The sequence below is a fragment of the Myodes glareolus genome, chromosome 6 (assembly GCF_982192425.1).
Source record: "Myodes glareolus chromosome 6, mMyoGla1.1, whole genome shotgun sequence".
Taxonomy (NCBI): Eukaryota; Metazoa; Chordata; class Mammalia; order Rodentia; family Cricetidae; genus Myodes; species Myodes glareolus.
This window is the reverse complement of record NC_142031.1, coordinates 19,385,532-19,407,994: the sequence shown is the minus strand read 5'-3', so window position 1 is coordinate 19,407,994 and position 22,463 is coordinate 19,385,532. Positions and strand designations below refer to the sequence as shown.

At 51.3% G+C, this 22,463-nt stretch overlaps 1 protein-coding gene across 3 annotated transcripts in view; it reads right to left on the bottom strand.

Annotated features, from left to right (window-relative positions):
• The window catches only part of Grhl3 (grainyhead like transcription factor 3), a 32,708-nt gene extending 21,008 nt beyond the window's left edge, over positions 1–11,700 (bottom strand). Inside the window, exons 1-2 of one of the 3 annotated variants that reach the window (XM_085690501.2) lie at positions 11,458–11,700; positions 10,361–10,443 (exon numbers count right to left, since the gene is read on the bottom strand). Coding sequence is in view for 2 of the 3 variants with exons in the window: in XM_085690499.2 (XP_085546625.2) it covers positions 11,458–11,474 (17 nt within the window). In the remaining variant the exon portion in view is untranslated. The remainder of the gene's footprint in view (positions 1–10,360; positions 10,444–11,457) is intronic. The other 2 variants (XM_085690499.2, XM_085690500.2) reach the window with 2 other exon arrangements.
• Between the last annotated feature and the right edge of the window lie 10,763 nt (positions 11,701–22,463).

Sequence of the window (22,463 nt, the reverse complement as noted above, 5' to 3'; positions counted from 1 at the left end):
AGATACAGACCAGTGGGGGCAGTGAGCCTCAGATACAGACCAATGGGGTGGTGAGCCTCAGATACAGACCAATGGGGTGGTGAGCCTCAGATACAGACCAATGGGAACAGTGAGCCTCAGATACAGACCAACGGGGCAGTAAACCTCAGTTATAGACCAATGCCAAATTGATCTGCAATGCAGAAGCTGCAGACCTGGGGTCTGATGCACTCATCTTTGGCACAAGGACCATAGTGCTGGCCTCTGAGAAGTTCCACAAAGGCAGGGGGACCCTGGCACTGTCCCAAGACACCTAGATAAATACATGGGATTATAGCCCAGGAACAAACAGTATGTATGGGTTTGAGGAAAGGGATGGAGGCACAGAGAGAACAAAATTGCAAAATTAATCTCTAGTAGGGGATGGGAGGGGGAGGTGCAAACTTACAATCTTAGTACTGAGGAGGCTGAGGCAGGAGAATTGCAATTCCAGGCCAGCCTGGGCTACAGATTGAGACCCTGTTTCAAAAACAAAAGACAGTGATTTCTTGTCTTTGTTGTGCTCTGGCCATGATCGGGCACTGAGCCCAAGCATGGTTCATACAGTATCCCCTCAGGTGAGGCATAGCTGCTGTTTCCATTCGCAGAGGAAACCGCTTAGAGAGTGGAGGAGCATTCCAGGATCCCAGTCCTGGGGTGACCTCATGTTCTCACACTTGAACCAGGGACAGCAAGTCCAGTCAGTTAAAACACAACTGCTACCCCAAGAATATTTTGATTTGAGACAGGGTCTCACATAGCCCAGGCTGGCCTCAAACTTGTGTAGACAAGGATGGCCTTCAACATCTGCTCTTCTGCCTCCACCTCCCGGGATTACAGGTGTGTGCCGCCATGCTTAGTTCATGTGTTGTTGAGGCTAGAACCCAGGGCTTCACCACGCTGGGCAAGCACTCTCCTAACTGACCTACATCCCCAGCCCATGGTTTCTGATCCCTTCTGTCTGGAGTAGCTGAGAATGTGAACATCCCATCTAACAACGTCCTTGTTGCTGTTGCTGCTGCTGCTGCCGCCGCCGCTGCTGCTACTGCGGCGCTAACCCGGGGACCACACTTACAGAATGACTGGGAATGTGCCTCTGCAGTCACCTGCAAATCTCTCGTGACTGTTGTAGGACACAGGGCATAGGGAAGAAGTGGCAAGGGAAGGGATGGCTGCCCAGCTCAAAGATAAAGTGGGATGTTCGGGTGTGTTGGTGTCCCAGAGGTTCCCCTTCTATAAGGGTCACCTGAGCCCGACTGACTCACCCTGCTAGCATCATAGGAACAGTGTCAGATGCCATAAAACACAGCGTCTGGACTGTCCCCACTTAGCAGCTCTGCCCATTACAAGATACTACACAGAGATGACCTTGCTTCACCCAACAGATGTAGGAACTGAAGACTCGGAGACAAAAAGAAAATGCCAACAATCAGCCAGCCAGTCAACCACCCAACCAGGATTATTATTATTTAGAGAGGGTTTTGTGTAGCTCAGGTTAGCCTTAAACTCACTAGGGGTTTAGCTGGGGATGACCTTCAGTTTCTAATCCTCTTTATTCACTTCCTAAATGCTGGGATTACAGGCGTGCACCACTACACCTGGTTTATGCAGTGCTGGGGACTGAACCCAGGGCTTCGTGCGTGGTAGGCAAGCACCCCACGCACCGTGGTGCATCCCCAGTCCACATCCAGGATTTCAGCTCGGGCTCATCTGGCTCTCAAGACGCATGTTTTCCACTAGCTACACTGCTCTGTCCTGACCCAAGTCTTTACCAGAGCAGGAGGCTGGTGCTGGAGTTGTAGGCATTGTGCCAGACCAAGGGGTGGGTGGCGGAAGCCACTTGCAGGAAGTACACAGCTTGCTGCTCAAGGTTCAGGTACAGACTTTCACTTAGAAGTGGAATCATCAGGCAAGCTGGGCCCAGGCAGTGGGGACCTCAGGGACAGTTCTGCGGTTCCCAGGGTAGTGTCTACCGTCCCACAGGGTCCCAAGGTATGGGGTATGGGACCATGAGAGGGAGGCAGAAGGAACTGGCACAGGAAAAGGAAATGACAGAAACCTTCCGGCTTCAGGAGCATGAAGAGGCCTCGAGACAGAGGGGTGTGAAGTACCCCCCCACTGCCCCCCAAGCCTGGGGTTTCGAGGAACCTACTGAACGAGCCCCTGCTCCTGCCAGGCCCCAGGCTATAGGGAACTCCCTGACTAAGCTGGCATGGGACAAGCAGCGGATATCTGAGGGACCCTACCTTCCCTGTTCCTCTACTGGTCAGCAAGGCCTGCCAGAGCTCACAGCGTTTCTCATTTATGAATAAGGATCATAAATGTAGGATTATGCAGACTCAGTACATTGATTCACACTTGAGAAGATGCTGAGAGCCCTGCCTGGCACATTAATGCTCAGTGCACAAACGCCCTGTTGGCACATAAGGAGCGCCTAATGTATGCATACCGCACTAATGTTTAAAGTTGGCTTGGAGCTAGATGCAGAGAGGCTGCTGTGTTAGTGACTTGGTCACACACGGATCTGGGATACCACTCCTGGTCTACTGACTAAGAAATGGCCAGTCTCAGTTTTGTAGGACTATCCATTTTCTGACCCTTTTTAAATAAAATATGTATTAAAAAATAGGGTCATAACTCAAAACAAAAGAACAGTTTCCACATGGGAGTCTTCCTGGGCTACAAGTGTCTCCAATACTTCCCTCTGGATCCCCAAATCTTATTCCTTGATAAACAAGCCCCTCAAGTGTCTTAAGCATCTACCATAGGCAGACACCATGCTAACTGTTTCTGCGTGGCACCTCGTCTGTCACACACCACGGTCCCGAGACACAAACGCCACTATTCCCTTTGACAGAAGGAGAAACAGAGACTCGATCACCATCTTCTAGGAGTCTCTCAGCCAGGAAGTGCTGGCGGCTCAACTTGAACTCCGACCTCTTGCCTGGACTCCAAGTATCAGTTCACAGCCCCCACTCACCTCCTCTCTAGAAACCTTTCCTAGTCTGGAAATTTCCCTTCTCTGGAATACACTGAACCAGCTCTCCACAAGGTGCAGAGGAATTTCTCACCCACACAAGCAGAGGGCACGAACAGGTGAGACAACAACAGAAGGGTCCCTGGGCAGGAGCTGAGAGTCCTGGAGTCCCGGTGCCCATGCCCACTTTTGCCACCAGCTGACCTCACACTTCAAGGCTAAGCAGTTTGCTCCCTGGAAGCCTTGACTGTGCATAAGGTCAGCAGAGTTCGGTGCCAAATCCTGAAGCCAGGACCTGGGCTTTGTGCTCTTTGAAAGACCACAAGAACCGAGGACCCAGAGGGTGAGGCAGAGCCAGACATTGAAGGAGCTGCTACGGGTGCAATGGGAAAAGGCTTCCAAGAAGGAATTCGCCCTTCTCGTGAGTGGCGGCTCAGAACAAAGGGGAAGCTGGGTGATACCCATCCTATGAGGTCACCTTCCTTAGGTTCTGCCCGGATTCTCAGTTGCTGTCTCTGTCCAAGACAGAAAACAGGAGAGCTAGTCAGGAAAGGACTTGTCCTTGGGCCACATTTGTGATGACCTCAGACCTTATCAGGGTGCAGCTTAGAGAGCCCGGTGCACCATGAGAAGAAGAAGTATAAGCTCGTGAGTTGGGGAGCTGTGTGTTCTTGAGGGAGGAAGGAAGGTACCTAACCTTCTTGGCCAATTTCCTCATCTGTTAAATGGGTCTATAGAATGTTTCTCATGTGCCAGTCAAGGGCTCTTCCAGGCCCTGGGAAATCAGCCAAGTCCAAGGCAGATAAGGCTCGGCTCCCATGGAACTTTTTGTCTAATTGGAGCTGACAGACTATAAACAGGCAGGTGAGTTAATTTTAGTTCGAGATAAATGCTGGGAAGAATATTAATGAGAACACAGCGCTATCACCGAGAGTCACCCAGGGTGTCTACAGCAGAGGTAATCTCTCCTGGGTTGTTAGGAGAATTACATGCATTAGCATAAGAAATGTGCTTATGAGCCTGCCAACAATAATGGCACTGGAAATGGGCCCTCATCATCATCGTCACCCCGGTACTCCAGAATGAAAGTGAAGGGGAGACTGCCTGAGGTCCCTGGATGATCACAAGCCCTGGGCTGTGAACCAGCTCCAGTCAAAAGATGAGGGAGACAGTGTAATAACCCCTTGCCTGGCTTTTCGAAGTCCTTATCTGGCAGAGTCTCCCAACACACATGGTGGTTATCAGTACTACTTTAAAGACACTGAAATAGACAAGGGAGACAGGAGGTGACCTGGGAACCTAAAGTAGACAATGCAGACAGGAGGTGACCTGGGAACCTGGCCTGGGAACTCCGTGATAAGCCCCCTTTACACCCAGGGATGGAGGAGGGAAGCAAAACCTATGGTTTGCGTTTTTGTGTGGTGTCTCAAGTCACTTTAGTACATCTGTCAAGTTACTGCCGTGGTCTGGCCCCTGCCCTAGGGACAGCAAGACAGGGTTCTCCTTGTCATCATGGAGGATAAAGACAAGACAGCCAGCCAATATCAAATAGGCAAAGAAAGTGGTGAAGAAGGCAGAGGTCCTGGGAGCTGCTTGAACCCTGGGGAGGTAATGATGGATGTTTAGTGAGAAAGAGGCGCAGGGTACAGGGAGAAGATGGGTGGGGAGGACCTGAGACCTTCCAACTGAGAACCAAGGGCAAGGTCTCAGCCTGGGTTGGCCCTGCTGTGTGCTGGGTGTGAGGCTGGTGCTTTGTGTGTATTATCTTGACTCAAGGAAAAGGAAGGCCAACTGATGGGAGAGGAACCTTGAGTCCAGGATTTGATAATCCCTTTCATTTGCATAGTGTGTGTGTTTTTTTTCAGCACATACCCGTCATCCATCTGTCATATCTGAGGTCCTGCAATATGCCTGTAAGGTAGGGAGGGATGCTATGACTGGCCCAATTTGATAGCATGGAACACACCCATGGACAGGGCTACTGATCCATGTAAGGCCACCGGTACTGACACATCAGGCCTGAAACTGAGGTCGCCAACGTGCCACATCAAGAGCCTTCACAAAGCTACCATCCCAGAGCCTCTCATCCCTTCTTTTCCACCAGAGAGAGAGAGCTGGAAAGCTGGGCAAGAGGGAGGAGCTCCCCAGGCCTGGCCTGGCTCCTAGGCCTGACTGTTAAGGCCTCTGTTACTGGTCAGCAGGGATGTGCAAACCTTCAGGCGGGTATATGTGTGTGTGTGTATGTGTGTGTGTGTGTGTGTGTGTGTGTGTGTGTGTATGTAGCACAAGGCAGGTAGAGACACCTTTCCCTGGCATGGGAAGGGTGCACTATCAGCTGTCTCCTGTCCAGTCAGCCTCATGCCTTGACTTGAGCTCGCTCCACCATGGAGGAAACTGAGAGTGGAGAAGCAAGGTTTTATCCCAGCCGTGCCCTGACTCACAGTGGCTGCTGCGTTGGGACGGAACCACTTCAGATCCCCAGGGAGACTAAGTAGACACTGCCCGTTTCCTTCTGTTAGAATCCCGGCAATTCTGGGTATTGGCAGACCTTAGACATGAAGTCCCAATGAAGTGGGGACCTAAAAACACACAACACGCCTCAGGAGTCTTGAAGCAACCCATCCACCTCTGAGGTCTATAACCGTACATGTTACAGGCATCTCAGTAATCTAGGGGTGTGCATTTAGCAGAATGGGAAGAAGGCCACCGCCAAAGGGGGCAACCTCAAGCCTCATGGACGTACCTAGATTGGGCAAGCTGGGTTCCAGTTCCCTAAGCCTAAGGAGGAAGAGGCCCAGGGGCCACCTGAGCTGGGTGTTGACACCCAGATACACCCAGCTAGTGACTTGCCAAGCCCAGCTGTGAGCCACCCAGCTTCATCAGCAGTAATCAATCACACTCCCAGTCACCCACAGGGACGCCCTGCAATGACGGCTCACAGCGAAATCATTTTTCAGCCAGCCCCACGCAAGGTGTTCCTGAGTATGACAGGGGCGCCCCAGGGTTCTGGTGCTTCCCAGCGGTCCATCTGGTTTTCTGGTTTTCGTGTTGTGAAATATGCCTTGTCCACATGAAACAGGGGTCTCTCTGGGGTGCTCTCACTAGGGGAAATGGTGGGGTACAGGACAAGAATGTGTGGTGGCCCCGGTTTGAATGAGGCAGCAGGCCTATCTGGCTGGAGGGGTGTGCCCCAGTGCTATTTGGACCTGGGTTCCAGTCTTGCCTTTGCTGTGTGTGTGTCTTTCAGCAAGCAACCTGACATCTCTGTACCTTTGTGGGAAGAAGAGAGTGAGACCTCACCAAAATGTGATGATAGGAACCATTCATCCGGGAACCGTGAAGTACCAAGCGCCAGCTAAAGAATTTCTACTCGTGGTCTTTCATTTTCACAGAGAGTCCAGGAAGTAACACTAGTGAAGGATGCGGTGAGACAGAGCGGGTCGGACGCCAGCATGCCATGATGCGAACTATTCCATTAGTGTCGCCGCCCCAAACGCTCACGTTCAGCAGCCGTCCCAACCCCACTTTCTCCTCCCTTTGTCAGAGGGTCATCTCCTCCTGGCAGCCAACGGCCTTCTTGGAGATTCCAGGCTAAGTGGCAAGGGCACAGGCCAGTTCCCCATCTGAATGCCGGTGGGCAAGCTGACGGAGGCCAGGCTCCAGATAACACTGCGGGCTGCGTTCGAATTAATTACATGCCATTTCATAATTATACCAGAAACTCGCTTTCTGCCCTTTGAGAATCTCTCCCCCATTACGGGATTTTTTCTTTTAGGCTCTATTCTCTTGGTTTCTTGTCTGATACTTTTTTTCTTTCTCTACTGTTCAATAGACATGTGGGAAAAAAATTTGAAATCTACCTGTCAATCAGAGATCTGCACCTCTTCCTTCATTCACTCACTGATTCATTCAACAAACATTCGCCGAGGGCTACCCTGTGATGGATGGCATGTGCTGAGTGCTGGGGACACAGTGTCTACTCTCCAATGTCCCCTATGTCCGTAGTTCTCAATGGCTTGTTGAGACGACCCAAGGGAATAACTCTTTACATGAATATATATACGTATATATGTATGCATGTGTGTATGTCTGTGTGCACACACACATGCATGCACATGCCTGCTGCGCAACGTCACGTGTGGTCAGAGGACAGCTTGCAGGAGGCGGTCCTCTCCTTTCACCACCCGGCTCCAGAATTTGAACTCAGACCATTAGACTTGGTGACCAGTGCCTTAACTCACTGAGCCTTTGTAGGAGGCAGATGGACTAGAGAGGGGAGCCAAGTCAGGTGAAGGGAAGAGAGCTGACTGATGGACACAGCCAGACCCTGCTCTTCTCACCCACGCTCTGAGAGATGGTTTGTTTTTTGTTTTTTGTTTTTTTTTTAAATCACTGTTCCATACATGCAGGAACTGATGTGAAGAGCTTGTCACCAATCCACAAGCAGAGCTGGGCTTTAAACACAGGTGTGACCCGGCAGCATGGGGAGGAGGGGAGAAGCGCAGGGTGGGGGGGGGGGGTGGCGGCCCTCTGGGTCTGCTGACTCAGCAGTGACACAGCAGGTCTGTGGCCTCATTTCCCCACACGTCCTCTACCTGGTCTTCTAGGCCAGTGGTTTTTAAAACTTGAACACACATCGGAATCACCTGGAAGGCCTGTTAAAACAAATGATGGCCAGCCCCACCCCCAGAGTTTCTGATTCAGAACATCTAGGGTAGGGCTAAGAATTTGCATATCCAAGTTCCCACGTGAGGATGAGCCAGGGACCTCATTTTTCCTTATTTACTGTTAGTGGTGGGGCTGAGGTTTGAGCCCAGTGCCTTTGACGTGCCAGGCTAATGCTCTGAGCTACATTCTGAGGATGGTGCTCCGGATGAGCCAATGCTAATTATTTCTTACAGATAATAACTCTCTCTTCCCTTACCTCATTTCAAAAGTTATGCAGGCTTGTAAAACACAAGTATATAAAATTGTGAGTCGGGTGTGGTGGTGCACCCAACCCTGGCGAAGTTGAGGCAGGAGGATCACGGATTGAAAGCAGCCAGCCTGAGCTACTAAGTTCCAGACAGGGTACACAGAGGCACTGTCTCTTATATATATACACATACATGCATACATACATACATACATACATACATAACAGGAAACATACAGAAAAACAAAAAGCAGGGAATCAATCTACGTCCTTATACCTAATGTCTAGACACAGAAGTTTTGGCTCTGGTTGGGATCCCTGTGAGACCCCAGCTCTTCCAGAAGATCTTGGCTAATCAATGTCACTTGACACGCCCATCCCTCTTGCGGTTACAGAGAAGGACGAATGAGATGCGCTGACCAAGCGCTTGTTAAAGTGTCTAATGTGCAGTCGGGAGTCTCCGGGCTCAGCCATTATCCCTCTTTTTGTCTGAACCTAGCTGCACAGGGCTTGGGAAGCTGGCCTGGACCACACCAGGTCGCTACGCCTCCCAGTCGGGCGCATGCGCAACCACTGCCGTTACTACCACTACCACCACCCTTGCCCCCGCCCCCTCTCCGCCCCGTTTTACAGCCGGAGCTTAATGAGGGCTTTTAACTTTTCATTCACCAGCCCCGTAACTCCGACTTTTAATAACACACCTCGTGCACGACAAAAATTTGCTCCTGGCAATCATGGTTTCGACCACAAAACCGCAGCGGGGCGGCGCTCCGGGTTAACTCTTTCAGCACTGTGGACTGGGATGGTGGGGGAGGGGGAGCGCTGTGAGCCCTCTAGCCTTGGTCCTTCCTCTGTGGCCATTCTTCACTCTCTGTTCTCAATAGCAGAAGCCCCCCAACCCCCGGCAGCTAGATGCAGAGGCCAGGGTGTTGAGGCATGGTGCCCCCAGGATGGTCCAACTGTGTACGAAAGATGGTGACCACCCCCCCCCATCCCTCAGCAGGTGTCTTGGACAGCCTTGCACACTGTAGGACACTCAGGAGAGTCCAAAGAGGCCAGTGGTCACCAGGGATCTGGCTCTCAAGAGAGCCACAGTCTCCAGACTTGGCCAGGGTCTGTACCTGACAGCCCACTTAGCCAGGCCCAGAGTGGGCAGTGTGCAAGTCCAGGCTGTTTTCCCTGCGAAGCCAGAAGGTCACAGCTCCAGGCACCCTTGCAGCCTGCTCTCGCCGCGGGGTATTGCTAGGCTGTGGGCTGGAAGCACCAGGGTGGCTGGCAGAGGCGCCAGGCGCTGGGCCTGACCACATGAAAGGCCGGGTGCTCACCACCCACCAGCTGCCTGGAGCTGGTTTCTGACTACACTGCCCGGCCTTTCCAGGCCCACCTCCCACTGGAGGCTTAGGAATGGGGCTAGTGGGCCAGGTGGTGGGCCACCAGAGCCCAGTGCTTCCCTACCAGGTAGGTGTGCTTGAGGTCCACATTTTACTAGTGAGAAAATTAGAGTCAGGGAGGGCAAACCCATTCAACTTGACTTGAAGCAAATTCAAACCTGATTTTTCACCACTGCCCGAGGGCCGACAAGTTGTTCATTCTCTGAGAGCTGGAGATGGCTGCTTGGCCTAGCATGATTTTTCCAGGCAAGGTTACATCAAGACCAAAGCCACAACAGCAGTAGCAGCAGCAACTCAGAACTTGCAAGTCAAGTATTTGGCGCAAACACACACACACACACACACACAGACCCCAGCTATAGGAACAGCTGAACCCCCAGGGTCGGCCATTGTAATCACAAATAGTACCTTCAGAGTTGACCTGCAATTACACTCAGGTACAGGCTTCCAGGAATGGAGAAGCCTCTGCTGTCCGCTCATCTGACTTCAAACCCAAACCATTAAGGACAAGCAGAAAACCTTCTGTTCAAATAAGCCAGCTGCAGGACACATACCCCCTAAGGAGCAACCTGAATAGATTGTCTGCAGTCTTAGCGATTTTAATTGGCACGTCTAAGTTGTGCTGGGGACGTATCCCATGTGTGTGTGTGTGTGTGTGTGTTGTGTGTGTGTTCAAAGTATGGGAAAATAAAAAACAAGGGGGTTCAGAAATGCCCAATCGCTCATTTCTCCATGAAGTGAGAAAGATGTTATTAGCATGCTTCCTACATGACTTTAAAGCAGTCACTGTTCTAAAATCCCATAACAACTCTATAAGCACTGCTACTGGTCACAGTCTACGGGTAAGAAGTCTAGGGCTTGGGCAAAGTGACTTGCCCAAAGTCACTCAGGTAATAAGAGGAGGAGTCAGGACTTGAACCCAGGTGCCAGCACAGTGCTTCTACTTTTACTTTAGTTGGGGTCAACACTTGTACCAAGAACCCATTCAAAAATAAATCTGATGCTCGCAACGTAGTGACTGGCCAACATAGTGAGTGTAGCTAGCCAAGCCAGGCATACCTAAGAGCCAGCTGGTGGGATGGAATCCTGTCTGCAGTTAGGATCCGCCAACTCTTCTGCCTGTAAGTGTTTCAATTCTTAACCTGCAGAGGAAAAGCTCCAAGGAGAGAGAGAGAAGGGGAGGGAACAAAACTACTCAGCTCTTGCATCTGCTACCCACCTACGACGATGGGAGGAAAGGGAAGTTGGTGTTCCAGGACTCTGGCCTTTCCTACTAGCTCCCTGTCTACACCCTAACCTTATCCCATCCTCTCTAAGTCTGGACCTGAAGCAGAGGCCCAGAGTGAGGTCAGCAGCAGCCAGTCGGTGATTCTGAATCCCAGATGTGGGCAGGAATGCACCTGCCAGGCAACACAGATGACCTCACCGACAATCACTCCTCGGCTTCCCCAGCTTTAGAACTACCTCTGCCTCCGGGTAAAACTGACCACATTTTACTGAACTCAGCTTCAGACCTGGTTCTTTGGTAAGTATTTTACAGCTCTCAGCACACTTAAGAATCCTACAAAAGCATTCTTGTTCCCATTTTTCAGATGAGGAAAATGAATAAGTCGAATGACTTGTTCAAGAACGAACAACTTGGGAGGGACAGACCCTGGGTTCAGAAAGTATGCATTCAGCCCCTACAATGTAGTACCCTCTCTTGGGATTGCTCCAACTCAACAAACAAGAATCTTTAGAGAAACCAAACTCTTTGCCTAAGACAACTCTGAGAACCACCTGGAAGAAGTTCCTTTTGGCAAGAAGAGAGAAAGCATCCACCCTGCTGAAGTGTCTCTGGTTTCCAACGCCCCTTCAGAGTATCAAAACGCCATGCCAAGAGTCACAGTTTCAGCCAGCCCTGTGTTTCCCTTCCTCGAAACTGCTCAACTCAGACAGAAAGAAAAACTATTTTCCCAGGGAAACAGCCAGCCCTAGATAGAGAGCTGAGCGTGCCTCAACACGCCAGGGCAGGATCGTCAGCCCATTCATTCACCCTTACAAATTGCCGTGTGAATCCTGGCGCCGGCCTCCCTGCTCTTCCCCTGCAGGGAACCCCAGGTAGACTCGGCCGTGCTGGCGAGGCTGGGAGGCCAGGCATCCTCCGCTGTACTCACTCGAGTTCATTAGACATCTTCCTTCTCCGAGGTCGGGTTCCAGCGATCTTTCTCTTGGCACCCAGGCGCTGCTGCCCGCTGCTCGTCTCTAACTCTCGTCTGACACGGACATTCCCTCCCTGCCCAGGAAAGTGTTTGATTTATGTTGCGCTTTGGATGTTGAGATTTTGCTGACAGCGGCTCTCCGCGGCGTTGGCGCTGATTGGCTGCTAGCACAGGTGCCGACTGCAGGTACATCGCAGCAGGTGCAGCTGTTAACGCTGGGCCCACCGGCAGGGGCGGAGCTCTGGGGGGGCTGACCGGGTGGAGGTGGCCAATTCCTACCTCGCTGAGGGGGTGAGGGGGTGGAGACGAGGGAGGAGACAAATGCCGGGAAGGAACATCGGAACTAGAGGAAAAATACAGAGACGGACAGGTACTCGGCTCAAAGGAAGTCTCGACCCGCCTCCAGCTCCTGTCCTGGATCTCAGAAACGTCTCCCTGCGGACATCACATCTCTTTATGTTCACTGTCTCTGCCTGAGAAAGGCTCTCTGTACCCTTCTCTTTTCGCCAGATCTTTCCCCTTAAGTTAACATTGAGTTCTAGTTTTGTTAGCCAAACCATTTCTTCTGGATCTCACCGTAACAGGCTAGGGTGATATTTTGCTGTCAACTCTTTCTCCCGTCCCCGCCAGCCATGCCCTTTACACGAGAGGGAGGAAATGGAGGCTGGAGGTTAGTGTACTGGCCTAAGAGTGAGAGTTAGCGCTAGTGTCCAGAGCCCCTTTCAGTGATCTATGAGACTAGCAAATCCTTGAGTTGAAGTTGGTGGCCTCAGTCCGCAGCGGACATTTACTGAGCACCTGTGTGTGCAAGGTCTCTTCACTCTGGATTCTGAGTCAACAGAGGGGGGGGGGGGGGAAACAAACCAAACCCTGGTTTCTGCTCAGGAGGAGTTTGCTACACCCCCCTTCACACGTATGAGCGTGTGTGTGTGTGTGTGTGTGTGTGTGTGTGTGTGTGTGTGTGTGTCTGTGATAGGGGTGGGGACATAAGGCAGGGCAGCCTTTCATCTTATGTGATGCCAATCTCAACGGGATGTGGGCAGACCACATGCCTCTGGCCAGCCCAGAGAGGATGGAAAAGTTGAAGGTGGCTGCTTCAGAAGTCTTAGCTGGCTGGTCGTTGGAAGTGCTTGGCTCTGCGCTGGACACTCAGGAGAAATCAGCTACCTTTTAAGTGACGTGATGGTGGGGGGAAGGTGCGAGCTACCTGGGGTGGCAAACCCAGATTAGCCACAAGTACCAGCAGAGGCAAAGAGCTTCCATCAGGGTTAGGGGGGAAGGAAATCTAAGGTACACATCTTGGAATCATGCTCTCAGCCTTTCTCACCCCTACCCTCACCCCCTCCTTGGCAAAGCACTTCTCTACCAACCTCACCTTGGGCATACCCCTTCCCTCTCGAGGAAGGCAAGCTAGATCCCTGACAGTTGGATGGAGCTTTTCAGGGTAAAGTTGGAATTCAAGGGAGATCTTAGGATAGGGTGCTGGGTTTGAAGAGTAACCAGAGAGCTTTCTTGCTGGAGTCTGTTTAGAGGCCATTCCAGGGGGACCTGGTAATAGCAAAAAAAAAAAAAAAAAACCATAGAGACTGCTAATGCAACCAGTTCTGTGGAGTAGCCCTCCCCAGTTGGGCTTGTGAAAGTAGACATCCTGTCCCTGGATGTCCCCTGCTTTTTTCCACAAATCCCTTCAGACTGTCTCATAGTCTCCTCATCAAGTTGTCTGTCCTCCCTTCCTCTGGGATGTGAGCTCCCTAGCAGCAGTGATTTGGTTGCGTTCCAGACCCGGCTTCAGTGTCTGGCACCCAGTGGGTGCTCTGCACGCCAAGCCTTCATGTGCATCACATCATTGCCAAAAGGGAGCCAGGCACTTCATGATCCTCCCATGATTTGAGGGAACAGGGATGCAAATAGCTCACTGTAGTCGAAGGCAGCAGCAGAGTTAGCGGCGGACTGGATCTGCGGGCGGTCACTCACAGCGGTGACAGGAGCTGCAGACCCGCCGCAGTCCGAAGGATGGCACACTTCTCTGCAAAGCAGGCTTACTCACCTCATGGATGGCGGGGAGTTTCTGTCAGCTGTGTTGCAATGGTTGTGGTGTGACTCATGCTGGCTGAGCTTGGGAGGGGGTTGTGCTGGGATCTCGGGTGGCATGTCTGTGCTCGCTGGCCTTTATAAATGGGTCCTCTCCCTCTTTGGGTCTTGGCTTTATAGTTTCAGCCACCATCAGAGATCAGCAGAGGGTCTTCATGCCTTCTTACACGGGACGCCTCCGGAAGGTGCCCTGGATGAGACAGAAGGACTAGTGGTCCAGGATAGGTACCAAGGATGCCAGGAGACAGTGTGCATGGTCACAGGTTTCCTCACAGCCATGTGGTAAGGCCAACGCGGACCTTCATTGCCACAGCTCAAAGAGGCCAAGGTTTTGAAGCGATGCTGCTCAAGCCTAGCTGCCTGCCCTTCCTACTCCTGGGAATATGGCATAGCCCAGGGTCAGGGGCTAGCACGGCTGTCCTTGCATGGACAGCTCAGTTCTTGGTTGCTCTATCTAAGAAATTATAAGCAGAGACCAGCCAATCAGATGTAATGTAATAATTATACCCACTAACTAACACTAACTAGTGATAGCTGTTATTCCCTGTCTGAGTTACCTCTGTTAGGGGATAGTATTGCTAGAAGACACAGAACTGAGTTCAAGTCCCAGCCCAGGAACACACCAGCACCATGAGGTTGGGCAACTGACAAGATCTAACCTCAGTTTCCTTGCATATATTTGGGTACAAAATCATGCTCCCCACACACAAGGTGATCTGGTTGAATCAAATGTTGCAGTTAAGTGCTTTGCTCAGTACCCAGCGCCTAGTACTTGGTGGTTAGAGAAGCCCATTTCTTCATCAGACTTCACCATTGAAACTACATCTAAATCTGCAGAAGAAAATGGTAGCCCCATTTTATAAGTGAAGAACTTAGGCTAAGGCTTGATGACTGACTGGAAGGAAGAAGCTACTAAATGAAAGCTGAGATTGGAACCCGGATCTTTCTGGTTCCATGCTTTCAGAACTGCATTAAGTCGGTGACTGCTCTTGGTTCAAGTTCTGCCCATCCTCTGGCCACTTGCTAAGGCTTATGGCTGAGTCAGAGTCCCCACCCCCAAGAGACCAGATGAGGTGTTGGACCCTAGAGTCCAATTACTAAGGAGGAGTCACCCCAAGAATACACTCTCACACCGCAGTTGATGTAAAAGCAAGAGGATTTTAATTCTGCCATGGCAGAATTCAATGCCAAGGACCCCGAACGCCTGTCACAGGCCATGTTTAAAGCAAAAAGCCATAGAAACAAGGGGGGAAACTAGGGGATTGTTTTCCAAATATTAGGACTGGCTTATTCAGGAGGCATCTAATAACAAGTGGTCTGAGCAAGGGCTGGAGAGTGGTTGCCAGATCAGGCGAGGTATCAGGGAACATCTGGGGATCATTCCGACTCTTTCCAGGGACAGAGTTAAAACATCTGTGGACATCTAGAAATGGAGCTCTATTTGGAGAACATCCACAAGGACATGGGGAGATGGAAAGTCCCCAATATCCCAGTACGTGCATGTATAGTTGTTAGTTTCCCAGGGAGGGGGGAAGCACTAAGGCACTAAGGCTGAGAGGGCTCAGAAATGGCCTCAGAATTGTCTTAAAGTTCTACAGAGCGAATCACTATGTGGATGGGATCATATATCACTATCACCCAGAACAGTCACTTTGTCCTGCAGGCATGGTGACATGTGTCCTTGGAGGGTGGCGCTGTCCTTCATCCCGCCACAACCTTTCCATAATAATGACTGCTTAAGATCCACTTGCTGCAGAAGAGGGAGATGCCCTGCCGAGAACCACAGTGCTAAACTAGCCCCAGCCCTCAGCGTTGCTCTGTAGAGCTGTGAATGCTGCAACCACACAGCGGCATTTGATGTGATGGCCTCACTGACAGTGCTTTCGTCTAACACCCCAGACCTTTGTGACTATCCAGAACCTGTAAGAAAATATTGAACTGCTGAATGCCCAGTAGCGATGCTCTGTGGGAACCGAAACGACAAGATTGTATTTATCTCTTGCCCCACTCCTGCCTGGCAGTCTGTGCCAGCTTAATACTTAGAAATTCTATACAGTTCTGCAGCTCTGCCATCATTAAATGAGGCTAAGAATATAGCTGGGTGACACAGATTCTGTAGGGCCTGGGGTTGATCCCTGGCACCCCTCACCACCACAGAAACTAATGCCCACAGACTATACAGTCATTGTATTCCTGTCTTTCCTAGGGCAGAGGTGGAGATAAAGAGACAAGACTGAGGGCTCAGGAGGTGATTCAGTCAATCAAGCGCTTGCCGTGCAAACATAGCCCGAGTTTATCCCCAGAACCCACATTAATAAAAAACAAAACCCAGGTGTGGCTTATAATACTTTTAATTCCAGAGTTAGGGGGTTAGAGACAGGCAGATTCCTGGTAGATCTCTGGGGCTCATTGGCTTCCCAGCCTAACCTACTTGGTCCCAGGCCTATGAGAGACCCTGCCTCAAAGAATCCAAGATAGACCAAGCCTGGAAAATAGCACTTGAGACCATACCTGGGCCCACACAAATATGCCTATGTATGCCCACACAGAGACGACTCAGAGTCAGCTGACATGCCAGCTCTAAGCAGTGAACACAGATATTAGACCTGACCTTAACTTAGCAATGGTGGTTATTGTCATTTATTAAGCTGTAACTCTATGGTACTTGCTTAGAACCTCTCCCTGTAAGACTGGGAAGCAGGGTTCCCTGCTCAGAGGGGCCTGGTTCCTGTAAAACCGTTTCTGTCTTACTGAAGGCTGTGAGTTCTGGAGCGTTGTGCCAGAGACCTTGGACAAAAACCTTCACTGACTGCAGAGCTCAGTTTCCCCTCGTGATCGACATGAGGCTAACCAACATTGCAGTGGACTCTGCTGGGCCAGGCAGGGGTCTCGCGATTGGTGTGTGCAGCCCGTGACTCCTGACCTTTAAATAAGACACGACGATTGGGATGATCTTACACAGAGGCCAAGAGAGGTGATGTCATATCTAAGGCTCTTTGTGTGGTCCCGGGATAGAACCACGCTGAGGTCTGCCTTGGAAACAGTCCTCTGAGTTGGTCTTGGCCTTGACAGGTAAAGGGAGGGGGAGGAGCAGAATGGAAGTTGATGAATCGGTTGACATTTTGTGTAAAGGAGTTTTGGGAACTGTGAGTGCCCAGAGGGTATGACTGGTACGAAGAAAAGCCCTACCCAGCGTGTGCCCCAAACCTCAGCACAATAGATGGTCAACAAATAACTGTGGTACAAATAGAAATATGGGTATAATTTACAAAAGGTTTTAACACCATGGACAAGCTGTCTGCTGCCTTCCCTCCCTCACCCACAAGGGAAGACCCCTGAAGTTAAAGTTCGTGTTCCCCTCGTTAGTGTATCTCAAGGTCTTCATCCTGGGCCTGTGATTCTACATCCGTAAGTTTCCCATCATTCGTTATCTCCGAGGACTGTTAGATGAGCCCTTGATGGAAGGTCAGTGGTAAAACAATTGGTACCTAATAAAGAAATGCTGTGTAGTTGGGTTCCGCTTAGCAAGGGGTCCAGCCAACCAACTTCTGGTTTCCAGCGTCAGTGCACAGCCGTGTTCCTAGCATCCATACCCAGCCTCCCTTACATCGGCCAATTCTATGCATCCAGCTCTTTCCCAGGGGTCGCGGTGAGGCAAAGAACCTGGGCTCTCAGATGGAGCATCACCCTAGATACCAGCGTGGACACAAGGGATCTTAGAGGTCTGACATGAGTTCTACGGTTTGCCGTGATTTTCTCTATCATCATGGAACCTAAATGGAGGCATAGAGGACATGCCCCCCCCCCCGCCTCTTTTTTTTTTCTTTTGAGACAGAGTTTTTCTGTGTAGCTCTGGCTGTCCCTGAACTCACTATGTAGACCAGGCTGTCCTCAGAGATCCACCTGCCTCTGCCTCCCAAGTGCTAGGCTTAAAGGCGTGCCCCACCACTGTCCACAGAACCCGCTTTTGAAGGCTTTGTTTGGCCTGGAAGCTGTGTTTCTGGAGGGTCAGGACATGGGCAAGTGTGGACCACCTTCAGCACCTTTTACACAAAGTACCTCAGATCCTTATGAGTTCTACCCGACACTACCTACATTCCTTCCTGGTGGTTCCTGGACTGTGCAGGGTCCAGAGTCACCCTGAAGTCCTGCCTTAAAATTGAGAGATGCTCTCCCAGCACCTTACAAAGAAGCAGTCATTTTTCCTGATCATTCTTGACAAGGATGAAGGAAACACACTACCAGGATTGACAAGGGTAAGACTAGGCCCACGGGGCCCTCGTCAGCCTGCCCTTTGGTCTAGCAATTCGACTCACAGATGGGGTTTAGGGGAATCATCCCTGGGTGCAGAAGCCTATCCAAGCTTCAGTTCTGATCCTGAGTAATCAGTTCATACATGTGCCCCTCACTGCGGCTGCGAGGAGGAAAAGAAGACAATGAATGCAGTCAGACACCAGGCTGTAATCCAGGAGGGGCCGAGGATGCGCCCTTGGTGCCTTGAATGCGTGTCACTAGACTTGCGCAGTCAGCGCCTGTGAGTCCCTCACTCAATCCTCCCAGCTGTGAGGCGACCCGAGCAGAGCCCTTGTGATCTGATCCCCTGGCCTTCAGCCTTTCTGTCACACTACCTTCTTAAGTCTGGTCCTATTGGTAGAGCCCATTCCGAAGAAGCGAGGAAGGCAAGGGGACCACACATAAAAAGGAGCAGGTGCAATTTACACTTTCTTAGTTTTGCTCAGGTGTCAACATGACACCTTTTGTAAGCAGAAAACGGGTATTTTGCAGTTATTAAACAGGAGCCAATCAGAAATGCTTGTGCTGAGCTGAGCAGGAGCCAATCAGAAACGCTGGCGCTGAGCTGAGTAGGGTGCTAAAGTATTGTGTAGGGGTCCTCGTCTTGTGGCCAGGAACGGCTGGAACTGGAGGCAGCCAGAGGGAGAGGCCCCCTGGGGCCCAGGTCCTAAAGGAGCAGGCTTGTTGGAAAGGTCATCTCAGCCATGTGGGTCCCAAGGGCGCCCCGAGGCCCACTCTCCCCAGGGATGTGTACCTTGGGTCTATCGCTGGTCTAGAAATGACGATTAGAACAAGACACTGCCCACTTCCACATAAAAGTGAACTCTGAAAAACCTGTTAATCCTGCCATTACCAAGGCAAACAGTGCTGAGGCACACCCACCCCTCACTACTGGAGTCAAGTTGTGGGCTTTGTGTGAGAACCACAGAAGGGAAGTGGCTGAGGTCTGGTTCCAACCAGGGCTCCCAGGGCCCAAGCTGTCCCATTTGCCACACGCTGGGGAGGGAAATGGGTCAGATGTATTCCTGCCCACCTGGAAGCCGATGGGAAATTCCATAAAGCCCCTCAGGATACCTTTCTTTTCTTCCATGAATTTCTGCAAAAATCAATTTTGTTATCAAATTCATAGCATCCTGCGTGTGTTGTGAGCTCATAAAGAGTTGCTGGTCCTCACCCTAGGGGGTCCAGAGTCTCCACTCTGGGCCACTGGCTCCAACACACATACAGAGTAGAGATACTTGAGAACTTGGATTCTGAGTTCAAATCCTGGAGCTACCACACACACACTATGTGACCCTGGGCAAGCCCTTCAGCCACCCTGACGCTCAGTTTCAGTCTGCAGAGTAGGGCATGACTCCTACCCTGTCAGGCTTTGGCAGGTGAGGCAACACAAGCAAAGCCCTCAGCTCCATCCTGGTGAATGTTGGCAATCGCTCTTATCACTGGGGTGGGTATGCCTTGCCACCCCGCAGTGCAGGGAGTGTTTGTCTCTTTTGCATCTGCCACCTAAGGCCCTCACCCCTGGGCAGAGGTGCCTGATGATGAGACTGAGGCTTAGTCACCACATTCCCCTGCCTCTGAAGGTGTGAGCGTGACTGTTGTTCTGTTGCCCAGATTCCTGAGAAGTCAAGATCGAGCCTCGGCAGCAAGCAAACGGTGTGGAGTTGAGTCTTTGGGCCCTGGTCCCCTCCCTGTGCACCACGGGCTCCATCATTTGCATTTTCCAGGGTCACCACTAAAGAGCTCAGAAGGTACCTCTGGGAAAATAAGAGTCCCGATAGAGAGGTGACAGTGACCTGACTCTCTAGTCTGTGGCTTTGGTGGTTTGGCCATATTTCAGCAGCCTCTGAATGACTGGTGATCTATTCTAGAGTCACAGGCTCTCACTCGACCTTTACTATGGCCTAGTGACAACACAGACACAGTCCGAATTGGATGGGACCAGTTTCACCCTCTTCTGCTCTCCGGGGGGGGGGGGGGAAGGAAGGGGGTTGTCTGAAGCTTGCAAGGTGGGATGGATGTATTGAAAATGAAGGCTCTAAGTGAAAATCTTCTTATGCCTCCTGTCAGGAGTAATGCTGACAAGCTCTCAACTCAGACACACTGAGCCCTGAAACCTGGCTCAGCATTCTGTCAACTGCGGTTGTGAGTTCAATATCACCCTCAAAGGCCACCACATCCACCGGCTTAAAGGAAGAAACTTGTCCACCCAGAGAACTCTTTGCAAGACCCCATGTTGCTTCCTGGAGCCACACGAGGGATGTGACATGAAAGGCACAAAGGGACCAGCCAGTGCCAGCATTAGTTTATGACAAGGAGGGTATCCCCCCCCCCCGAGTCTGGCGGATGCAGCGTGTCACCATAAAAGAGGCCTCACCTGGGAAAGAGACATCGTCTTTTGGGAGTCCTGATGACCTCTGACACCCTCCTCAAACCCCAGCGAGCCACACCCAGATGGGGCAAATGATGGGGGTGGAAGGAAAGTTAGCCCCTAAGACGGGAGGTCCTCACCGGGTTATTCTGATGCCCTGCTTGAACCCTGAGGGGATGACATGGGTGGGATTTACAGAAAATGAAATACAGGCCATTGTAACTTGTTCTACCAGTTTTTAACTTCTTTTTGTTAAAAAAAAAAGAAGAAGAAGAAAAGTCATTTAACTGTTTTAAATGTTCCCTTCACGGAGACAATGGGCTTTAGGGGAATTGCTCTCACTAAAGAACCCTGAGAGCTTTAGAAATCCCCCCTTCCCTGTGCCCAACACTGTAGCGAACAGCTTGCACCATGTCCTTATTCTTCCGTCAGGTGGGGCAGCTGAGGTCCAGGGCAGCGAAGAGACTGGCTTCAGGTGAGGGTAGAGCTGGGATTCGGGCAAGGTCCCCAGGCTCTGCAGACCCTTGACTGCAGCCGGCCGTGATCTCACACACAAACCTGACCTGAGCTCCCTCGGGAAGGGACCCAGACTGAGGGCCTTCCCACCTTCTGTGGATCCAGAAGACCTAAGTAGCCACCTTGGAGTACTCCTACCTCGTGCTTCTGTCTGGGGCAAAGTGCCAGCTGCAGGCACGGAGAGTGGGGTGTGCTTGCCTGGCAGCTGCTGTCCCATCTGGTGGCCTTCCTCGCCTTCCTCGCCTTTTGTCACAGAATCCTTCACGCCACCCTTTTTGTCTCTGTCACTGCCTTGAAGAATGGTCTGTCCCTGCCACTGTAGGTCCCTTTCTCCAGCTCAGACCTCCTGTGAAGTTCGACTTCCTTCTCCTGGCCTTGACTGATTTCTGGGTTCTCTGAGATCCTGCCAGGTAACCTCACAAGGCACCCCGAGGAGCAAGAAGGTGTCCGGGATGTTGTGGGCAGGAAGGGTTCTGAAGCCATGACTTTCCTGGAAATGAATAAGGCGGTCAAAGCTCTGGAAAGCCCAGCAGTGTGAATCCCAGGCTTGATTTTGCTTTTGAAATTTCTTTAACCCGGAACTTTGGTTTTTCTATCCCCCACACGCTTCTGTGCTGACCTTGTGTTTATCAACTGAAGTCCTTCCTGCTTCTGACGGTTGAATCACCAGCCTCACGTCCGACCAGTCAAATCCTTAGAACATAGCAGAGAGGGAGATTTTTCTTAAGATATGGTAAGAATGCTCCTCGAAAATAAAAATTTTCCAGAATTTTGGAATTGGGATAGAATTCGGAACAACCAGCAGGCGAGATTTGCCAACAGCCCCTCCCCCGGACCCTGCCCTCAATGCCCGCACGTGCCTTAGCCAGAGACAAAATGTAGTGGAGAGTAACCCAAGTCCCGGCAACAGCGAGTGGATGAGCAGCAGCCGTGGACGGACTAACATTGAATGAGTGATGAGCGAATCAGCCAATGGACAATGAGAAGGGGGCCCTCCCAAGCCTTTCCCGTCAGCCACCTGGGCAAAGAGAAGGCGGGCCCCCCAAGCCCTTCCTGTCAGCCACCTGGACAATGAGAAGCCCCTCCCAGACTCCACACTACGCCGTGTTCTGTGGCCACCTGTGTTTCTTCTCCAGACCTTCTGCGGTCAGCTCTGGGAAGGCTCCTCACCGTGTTCACGATGAAGCCCATGCCTGGAACAGTGCTGAAGCTCTGCCGATGAAGCTAAAGCCCCACCCCCCCACCCCATCCTCACTCTGCGATGCCTCCATTTTTTCCTGTACTTGAACTATTTCAGAATTCTCTCAGATCATTTCAGGGACGCCACAAACACATTCTGAGGAATGCCCGAGGTAGTCCTGTGCTCCTCACTCTGGTCACAGGGACACTTTCTGTTCTCCCTCTCTTGCTTCCTTTTCTGAATCTACCCCCTTTGCCTCGATTTCCCCTCTGCTCCCAATGCTGCTTAAATCATCCATGGTTTGCAGGCTCAGCCCAACCCCCCATGTGAAAGGATAGAGCCTGGCACTGAAAGAGGATGTTCAGAATGAGTTCATGTATATGAAGGCTAAGGAAAGGCAAAACTGATTAGGTATGGTAACAAATACCCATAATCTCAGCAGTCAGGAAGTAGAGGCAAGAGGGTCGCAAGCTCAAGGTCAGCCTGAGCAGCAAGACTCTTTTAAAAACA